General features: G+C 39.8%; 1 protein-coding gene and 1 long non-coding RNA gene across 2 annotated transcripts; one reads left to right on the top strand and one right to left on the bottom strand.

Annotated features, from left to right (window-relative positions):
• Positions 1-1,222: 1,222 nt before the first annotated feature.
• LOC107299832 (nicotinamide riboside kinase 2) lies at positions 1,223-7,797 on the top strand. The gene is made up of 8 exons (XM_015829175.1): positions 1,223-1,428; positions 3,045-3,135; positions 4,167-4,212; positions 4,406-4,580; positions 5,888-5,959; positions 6,074-6,180; positions 6,639-6,730; positions 7,630-7,797. The coding sequence occupies exons 1-8, from the start codon at positions 1,403-1,405 to the stop codon at positions 7,633-7,635; spliced, it is 615 nt and encodes a 204-aa protein (XP_015684661.1). The 5' UTR covers positions 1,223-1,402; the 3' UTR covers positions 7,636-7,797.
• A 716-nt stretch (positions 7,798-8,513) lies between these two features.
• On the bottom strand, positions 8,514-9,777 carry LOC107299831. The gene is made up of 2 exons (XR_001549200.1): positions 9,521-9,777; positions 8,514-8,708 (listed from the first exon to the last, which is right to left on the bottom strand). It is a non-coding gene; the product is annotated as an uncharacterized LOC107299831 (long non-coding RNA).
• Positions 9,778-9,845: the final 68 nt, after the last annotated feature.

Genomic DNA, 9,845 nt, shown 5'->3' with positions numbered 1-9,845 from the left:
AATAAGTTCATATATAGATCACAAACTAATTTGGATTGAGCTATTTTAATTTCCAAATGTTTTGTTTCGTAGCATCAAGAATACCAGAGAGCGCTGTACTGTAAACTGACTCTGATCCATGAAAACCTAGTAGGCCAATAAATACATCAATATCCCAAGTTACTGCAGGCATCTTTTGGTTCATGTTTATTCAATCGCATTTGTAGTTTAACAAATAGTTTAACAAGTATTATATAGTTCTAAAGAAGACACAGAACAAATCTAGAAGGTAATCTGACTTGATAAACTTTTGCGTGCTTATTTTGCACACCAGTCTTTGGCCTGGTTCATGGACACATACTAAACTGCTTAAGTAAAACCAGACTGTCCACAGGAAGCACACGAAACAATGTTGAAGCCAGTATTTTGGACACATAACGCAAACACAAGACTAATTGGAGAAGATCAAACATTAAGACGGGTAAAACCACGATGAAGATTCAAGAACTCAAAACAAGCAGTTACAGACAATCCTGGCCAAATTATGTCATTATTTCCCAAAGACCTACTGAACACCTGAATCCACTAGATGGCAGCAAAGCATTAAAAAAAAATCCTGCATCTTTGCTCCCACCTAGTGGCTGCTCAAAGTATAGCAGCCCAGATTTGGCATGCCTACATTAGGCCGAAATCTAATTTGTTTCTTCGTGTGAAATATCTGCTGCGGCAGTCAACTATGTTTTATAACCAGTAAATTGTGGAAATGGGGCCAGCAATACCATGTTGTATGGATGAGCTTGATACACGAACCTAGACGTTTTTCCCCCTCAAAGGAATATGTAATCATGTTTTCGACGGGGTCGATAACTAATGCTCCAGGGTTAGCTTTTTCTATATATATTTTTTGGTGGGAAATCCCCTCAAAATTCGTATTTAAAAAGGACCAAGCGACACCACTCATCCCTCATCCGCCTCAGAATGCAACTGGCGAGGCGCGGAAACGCCACAGGCCGGTACGAGAGAGAGAGGCCGGGCCAACAACTAAACCGACCAATCGGAGCGAGCCTGCCCTCGTTTCCAGTCCTTTATTGGATGCTAAGACTTGGGGAGGAGACGGGAGGCGCGGAAAAAAAAAAGCCGGCGCTTTGAGGCCGTCGATTGGCGGCACCCTGCGCCAATGAGCGCGCTCGAGGGCGGGCGATGGGTGGGGGGTAAAGGCCCGCGCGACTATAGCGGCGCCTTCTTTCGTCTCAGGACTTGGCGGGAGCGCGGTCGGCTTCCCTCCGTTGTCGCCGTTGTCTCCGCCGCGATGGCTCCCCTCGGCAGTTGACGCTCGTGGCGCTTTCTTTCCCTCCCGGTTCTTCCTCCTCCTCCTCCTCTTCCATTTTCGGGCTCTCCGTGAGGCCAGCGCGCTCGCGGCACCATGAAAGTCATCATCGGCATCGGCGGGTGAGAGGAAGGACGAAGAGAGGGGGGAGGGAGGGGGGCTTGGGCGCGGGGTGCTCCGGCGCCTGCGCAGTGGGGAGAAGGTGGTCCTCGGTCCTCCACGTGCGAGCCCCCCCCCATTCTGCGCTGCAGCTGTTGCCGCAGCTGCTGCTTTTCCGGGCAGGTGCCGTGATATTCCTGGGTGCCTTTGGTGGTCCTCTCCCGCCGTCTCCAGTCTTTCTTTTTTCCTTCCTTCCTTCCTTTTTCTTTCTTTCTCTTTCTTTCTCTCTCTTTTCCTAGATAGATAGATAGATAGATAGATAGATAGATAGATAGATAGATAGATAGATAGATAGATTAGATTAGATTAGATTAGATTAGATTAGATTAGATAGATAGATAGATAGAGGAACAGCTTCCCTTCAGAAATCGTGGGTGCTCCATCACTGGAGGTTTTTAAGAAGAGACTGGACAGTCACTTGTCTGAAACGACATAGGTTCTCCTGCTTGAGCGGGGGAGGGGGTGGACTAGAAGACCTCCAAGGTCCCTTCCAGCTCTATTCTATTCTAACTCTCAAGGGGGCGGGGTTTCCCACTTCCCCCTTTTCCAAGGATGATCTTATGCAGTCAATGGGCAGAGGGTTGCAGCCCCATCGTGTTTAATTTTGAGACTTGAGTGGCTGGTGGTTTAGCTGTTTTTGAAGAAAGCGGGGTGCGCAGCCACAATTAGATAGATAGACAGACAGACAGACAGACAGACAGATAGATAGATAGATAGATAGATAGATAGATAGATAGATAGATAGATAGATAGATAGATAGATAGAGGAACAGCTTCCCTTCAGAAATCGTGGGTGCTCCATCACTGGAGGTTTTTAAGAAGAGACTGGACAGTCACTTGTCTGAAACGACATAGGTTCTCCTCCTTGAGCGGGGGGGGGGAGGGGCTGGACTAGAAGACCTCCAAGGTCCCTTCCAGCTCTATTCTATTCTAACTCTCAAGGGGGCGGGGTTTCCAACTTGCCTCTTTTCCAGGGATGAACTTATGCAGTCGATGGGCAGAGGGTTGCAGCCCCATCGTGTTTAATTTTGAGAGTTGAGTGGCTGGTGGGTTGGCTGTTTTTGAAGAAAGCGGGGTGGGCAGCCACAATTTATCCTTTTGTTTATTTCGATTTTCCTCCTCTGGGTCTCAAAAGTGCTTTTTTTCTAAGAGGCAACTGGACTTTCTTGTTTGTTTGTTTGTTTGTTTTTTGAAGATGTTTCGCTTCTCATCCGAGAACGACTGGATGGTGGGGCTGAAGAAGCGTCTTGGATGAGAAGCAAAACGTTTTTAAAGAAAAAAGCAGAAAGTCCAGTGGTCTCTTGAAAAAACACCTTTGAGACAACCATGACCTGGATGACTAAGAATCTCCACAGACATTTTCCTCTCCGAGAAAAAGAATTAGAGAGATGGTATAAGAGACAGTGTGGGTGTGAATCAGGAATGGGGGAGAGTCGATCCTGGTCTGCCTTCAGTCCTGGAATCCCTCTCATTTCCATCCATGTTCAAAATTCTCTACCCTGAGACGAGTTTCTGTAATCTCCAGAGGTTTTGATTTGCTGCATTTGTTGATACCCATTGTGTGACATTCCCATTATAGGATCACTAATGGCGGGAAGACCACTTTGACTAACAAACTCACACAGTTGCTGCCCAACTGCAGTGTGGTCCATCAAGATGACTTCTTTAAGGTGGGTTGGGAAAATTTGCTTTTGCTTTTCCTCCCGTTCGCCGGGCATCCAAAAGCCATTATGTAATTTCCTTTTCCTGGCTAGAATATGTGGATAAAGGATACCTTTGGAAGTATGTTGATTGTTAACATGTGAGTTTATACTTTGTGATGGTCTCAATACAACTAAAGCCTAACATTCTGCCCATGTAATTGATGGGAACTGCTGTGACATTTGCAACAGAGCTGAGGAATGACGTAGGCAGAATCGTTCCTGCACCTTTTGGAGTATCTACTGAATAAATAGATGTAGAAGCAGTACATTCAGTTTTAATAGCAGGAGACTTAAGGATTCTGATTGCTTGCTCCTTTCAAATGCATATTGGTTTGCTTACACTTAGCTAAGAAGAAAAGACAACAGAGAAAATGGCAGATGGCACATTAGAAACACCCTTTTTTTGCTCACTTTGTACTAAACCCTCTTTGGATGTTGGGATGCTTTTTTAAATGCATAGCAAGCTACACAGTAATTTGCCTCTAAATGAACATCTTCAGCCTAGGTTTTTGTCCATCTTTGCAGATTGTTTTCATCTTTGCATACTTTTCTCCAATCCTTTCCCATCATATCAGTAGGCTGAATTCCATGTATTTGCAGACTTTTGTTTTCCCATGGAGTTTAATGTTCTTCTAAGTCTTAAGCATCGGTGTTCCCTATAATGTGTTTGTCTTGTCATATATCGGTTTACTTCTGGAGGGTTGGGACATAAAGGTTTTTCTGTAGTTACTGGATAAGATCCTAATATACAGTTGGCATGACTCTACTGTTTTGAAAATAGGATAGGTGGCTATTTGTTAGCGATGAGATAAAGGACAAGCTCATTTGTCGTTGCCTTGAGACCCTATATTATGTAAAGTTATTGAAACTCTAGCTATCGTCTTTTAATACAAGCTTTGAATTACCAGGGAGTCAGTTTGAACACAGTTTTATCCATCTTAAAATTAGCCTTAGGAAATCTGTGACGAGCTCTGCAGACGGTTTTTATTCTGTTTCAGCCCCAAGATGAAATACAGGTTGAAGATGGATTTAAACAGTACGATGGTAAGTTCTATTCATATCGACACAGTGACTCATTATTTAAAAAAATCCTTTAGTTCTATCATAGAACTAGTCAGTGAACAGAAGAAAGAATAAGAATGCAAGCTTGGTCACCAACTGAGATTGGGGCATTTTATATCGCGTGATACTGCTTGTCTCTCCCTTCGGAGCTAACATCTCTGTTCTTTTGCCTTAGTTATTAGTGCTTTGGATATAGATGCAATGATGAATACCATCAGTGCCTGGAAAAAAAATCCCATTAAGTTTGAGCGATCTCATGGCATTAATACACTTGATACCAGAATCATGGAGGAAAATGATGACACCATTCATATTCTTATTGTGGAAGGATTTTTACTTTATACTTACAGGTAACTTGAAGTCAAGGCAATGACTTCTAATAGAACTTTCTACGCGTTCTGGTAGTTTGGTCGTTTTTGGCTGGCGAAGAAAAGTTTCAAATATCCTGAGAACTGTCCCAGCTTTCTATATCTAATCAAGTACCTGCTGACACTTGTTTATTCTTAGCAAGTCTTTGACAGATAATGCAACAGGCGTGGTGCGAACCGTTTTGATTGTACATGAGAGCAGGTGGCGATTAGATAAATTTTACTTGTTCCAATGCTCTCTGATTATATATAGAAAGAAGCATGAAGGAGGAGCACTTTCTTAGGATAGTTATTTTGTAATGAAAGAAGAATAAGAGGGATTTTTTAAAAAAAGAAGAAATGATATTAATAAAGGATTACTGACTATGTTAAGGAAAAAGGGAATGGAGAGGTACCTGAAGTGTTAATAACATTTTTATTGTAATGAAATAAAATATGGTAATTGAAAATAGTAAAACCTAATACAGGATTTGGACCTATGTAGATGAAATGTTATTGATGATTGTTTTGATTGACTTAATTGTATTGAAACACATTAATTTGAATATAATATATTATTTGAGGGAATAGAGAGGGAGTTTTTTAATGATTTAATTTGAATTATATATGTATGATTTTGCTTTTGGATAATTGGTTACCCTGTCATCACGTTGTTTCCTAAGCACTTGTTTGTAAAAAGAAAAAAACTAATAAAACTTGTTTAAAAGGAGGAGCATTTTCTTGAGGGGTTCTTTGGCTGCATTTAACCCATAGCTGATAACCGATCTATTACAGGGCATAAACCAGGAAGAAGAGGTTTAAGTAGGTAGGAAATCCCTAGAAGCTTACTGAATAAAGAAGTAAAAAAAAAGCAAATGTTGTACCTCTGAAATAATATAAGTGCAGCCTAAAATATTCCAAAATTCTTTGGAGAGTAGATAGGCCAGTGTTTCTCAAACTGGGCAACTTTAGGATGTGTGGACTTCAATTCCCAGAATTCCCCAGCCAGAATGCGAAAACAACTAATAAGTGATTTCACAAAGTATGTAGGTGCAGCTGTGATCATCAGAACTGGACACTGACTTAAAATGCATTCAATGTTTTGTAAGAAAATTAGATATTTAAATAGTTTTGAGCTGCACCAAAGTCAGACTGTTTCTCTTATGGGGAGGGTTTTAATTTCTGGTGGTGAGCTTCCCAGAAGCTTTCAGATATTGTTAAAAATAGGATGGTGCACAAGATGGGACTTTGCGCCCCCTCTTATGTTTCTGTTAACATAACAAAACCTGAGAAATTTTCCTTCTTTTCAGACCCCTGATCGATATTTTTGACGTCCGGTATTTTCTTTCTATTCCTTATGAAGAATGTAAGAGGAGGAGAAGGTAAGTCCATGAGAAGCTAACCTTTACAGGTGGATATCTAGGACGACTGGATGGCTTTAAAAGGTCTACATAACAACCCAAATGCAAATGGGTGGTTTTTTTTTGTTTCTCTAGTTCAAGGAATTACACCGTCCCAGATCCACCTGGATTATTCGATGGTCACGTCTGGCCCATGTACATCAGACATAAGAAGGTGATGGAGAGCCTTAATGTTGACGTTGGTAAGTTCAGCTGGATTTTGGAAGCCCCTTTTGAATTTGATTTTCTTGTGTCACTAAGTTGGAAAATTGTGTTTCAAAACACAGGTCTTTTAGTAACATTCCCAGGGTTGTTTGCAAATATGTTACCGTTACAAAAAAAATAATAATTTTACTTAGACTGCAACAGTTTATATAGTTAGTTCTGTTTATCATTTACTTTTTAGCTCTACCCACAGACTGAAAATGAAAGGGAAAGGGATTGCTTGGGTCAGAAAGTCAGAATAGTTTTGCTTAGTTGTCTGGACTGTAATAGCCATGTTTTGTTTTGTTTTTAAAAAGGATAGTTTGAATAAGCCCTCATTTACTAAATTTGTAAGCAAAAAAGCTGAAATATATATATCTTATTTTGCCCAATGAAAAATAAGAATCCTGAGCCCAGTAAAATTGTTGTTTTCAAATGGTGCTGCTTTATATTCCAGTTCATTTGGATGGGACAAGATCGAGGGAGGAACTTTTTGACATCGTTTACAATCACATCCAGAACAATTTAGAAGAACTGATTCATTTGGAGGTATGTATTTTACTTGAAAGACTGGGAGCAAATCACGTGCAGATTATTACGTACAAAGAAATCCTAGCAACTTTTTTTTTTTTTTAGCATTGATTCCTGATAAAGATGGAATTATTCTGGACATAGATCAAAAAGTGGTTGTTCCAAACAGTGGTTTGGTACAAAATTTGGCAAAGTTCAAGGACGTCAGTGACTGAGAAAGATAGGGAAGGTGCTAGGATTAGGGGGCAGAATAAGTTGAACTTGCTGCCTACTGATGAAACTGTTTAAGTATACAATGAGTTAACGGGCGTTTTTGGTGGTTGCATCCTAGAGGAGGCACAGAAAGGATGGCCTGGGCAGCTGGTGGAATGTGCCATACTGGGACAACGGGGGTAGGTCAGGAAACTTTAGCTTATGGGATACGCTGTGCTTGCAAATTTGTTGAGGGGAGAATTGGACAGAGGGTGACAGTAGCCTTTCCCTGCTCATCCTATAAAATCACTTTAGGATCCCTCTGCTTTTGTTTCATTTGAAACCTGGAGCAACTAAAAATATTCTGGGTTTTTGCTTTATCAAGCTGTAGCTAATTTGAAATGGTTCTACAGAACCTCCACAGTACAGCAGCTTATTCGGATTTTGAAAATAGATTTTCTGGTTTGTACTTAACAGCTTAAAAAGACATGATAGAATTGTTACGATAAAGGTAATCCACGTTTACCAACCGGTTGTTCAGGGACCATTAGAAGTGACACTTCTGATAAAATTATGTTCTCTTTACCGTGAATTCCTAAACTACTGAAACACAATGCTATTGATTTCAATGGAAGTTTGGGGTCTATGAGACTAGGATGATAGCTTTGCTGTATTTACCAAGATGTGCAACAGGCATTCCCCATACTTTTTTTTTTCTTCCACAGCATTAAACAAATAGCCGGGACACTCCTGAGAAGATATTTCTTCGGTAGCTGTGTTTTAATGTGTGTGTGTGCTGACTTGGCGGTACAGTTGATTTTGTATAAATCCTGATTGTAAGGGTCTAAAATCTGGTCTTGATTAAAACACATCTATTACTTTTTTTAACTGTATCTTTGTGGAATTGTGCTTTTTTGCTTAATGCAGTCTTCAGAAAGCTGCTTTATATCAGGACAGACATCTTTTTATTCACCTGGATAGGTAGGTCCCTTTGACAGGTCCCAAGTCAGGAAAAGAGGGGGGGGTTTGAGGTCTCCAGCTACCTGACTTTTTCACAGCTATTCTGTTGGATACTGAAGCTGCCCCTTCTCTGCAAAATTCTTAACTGTCCACCGAGCTAGGACACTTCACCAACCATTGAGAAACAGTGCTATAATTGAGCAGGGACATGGTAGCTGAAAAAGGTCCTGCATAGGAAACCTTGACTTAAAACAACGTGGAAAGCTAATTTAGTCATGCAAATCCTCCTACTCATTCTCACAACAGAATAACCATTGTGGTATTCAAATGGAACAGGTCAGAGTGTTTTCTGTTTAGTGATGAAGAGATCCATGCCTTCTGTTTAAAAACAAAGCAAGGGGTTCTTGATGTGTCAGTGAGCAACAGTTCGCACTTAAAACATTCGGTCAATGGATTTTAAAAAAAAAGCCATGTAAAGTTCATGAACGAGGTGAGTTAATGAGGGTCATTTTAGGTTACACAGCCACATTTAACTGAAGCCTACAGAAGCTAATTCTGTCAACCTGGCATTGCTAAAAATACAGCTGCTGGCTGTGTTTGCCAGGCAGTACTTTGCTAAGTGCAGAAATAAGGAAAAACTGTACCTGTGTTTTAAGGTGCAGAGGACTCTGGAGGTTGATTCCTACAGAGAAGTTATTTTATTAATTTCGGTGGAGAATCTCTGGATGCTTTTTTTTTTTTTAAGCGTTTACATGATTTGTAGTTGGCAGAAGATGGTTTCAACGATTACTTCAACCCAAGGTGAAATATTTTCCTCACTAGACCTGGACCACCCCAATATCCCCTGTGAGAAAGGAAGAAAAAAAAAAAGACTTACACCTTCACAGAATTAGACTTGTTAAATATTTCCTGAAATTACGTGTAGCACTACGTCAAGAGTAAACATTGCTGCTCATTATAATGGAAACAAAGAAAGCAGGCTTTGCGTGGAAATTAACCGTTAAAATGTGATTTTTTTTTTCTACACTAAAGTAAAGAAGTACTACAAGCTAGTTTGGTGGAACAGGCTAAGACAATAACTTCTGGAGATTCAGTTGATATTTATGTATAAAAAAACTAGGGTACAGCGTTGTTCATTCCTGCAGGAAGTGGCCAAAGTTAAAATTGGTACACAGGAAGAGATATGACATGAATAATTCAAGTTTGCATTAGATAGATAGATAGATAATCATAGATAGATAGATAGATAGATAGATAGATAGATAGATAGATAGATAGATAGATAGATAGATAGATAGATAGATAGATAGATAGATAGATGAGATAATGATAATGATAATCATAGATATAGATAATCATAGATAGATCATAGATAATTAGATAGATAATCATAGATAGAGATAGATGATAGATAATCATAGATAATCAGATAGATAATCATAGATAGATAGATAGATGATAGACTGAATTTACAGTTCAATCTATCTCATAACATTCATATTTTCTTTACCATTATTCAGAATTTTTTAAAATAAATGGCACTGCTCAAATTAAGCCTACCTTTCTATGCAATTAATAAAGAATTAACTCTCTTCCTGGGAGTCAGTTCCCCTTAACTCCTACATAGTATGAACTGTGGTGCACTAGAATACTTACTTCAGAAGTCCATACCAATACAGATGGGGCATCATGTTAGCCTTCAGATGAAAACTTATCAGTCTCTCTTTGCTTTGATCAAAGGGAAATGTTTCTAAAGGCTGAGCGTTGTAATCAAACTCAGCCAGGATCGCTCGGTTGTAGTTGGTAATCAGAGGACAGGAAGTATATCCATCATACTACAAAACATCAAAAATATATATGCCTTTTAGGACAGGAAAAACACGGTGTCTTGCATATTATGCTGTAAGAACTTCATGCTCCCTGAATTTGTCTTAATCCCCTTTTAAAGTCCTTCAAACTGGTAGCCCTTGTTAAATTTAAC

Source organism: Protobothrops mucrosquamatus, unplaced genomic scaffold, assembly GCF_001527695.2.
Source record: "Protobothrops mucrosquamatus isolate PMUCROS unplaced genomic scaffold, P.Mucros_1.0 scaffold5543, whole genome shotgun sequence".
In the NCBI taxonomy this organism is placed as follows: domain Eukaryota; kingdom Metazoa; phylum Chordata; class Lepidosauria; order Squamata; family Viperidae; genus Protobothrops; species Protobothrops mucrosquamatus.
Note: the sequence above shows the minus strand (reverse complement) of the source record. Positions and strands in the feature narration are given on the sequence as shown.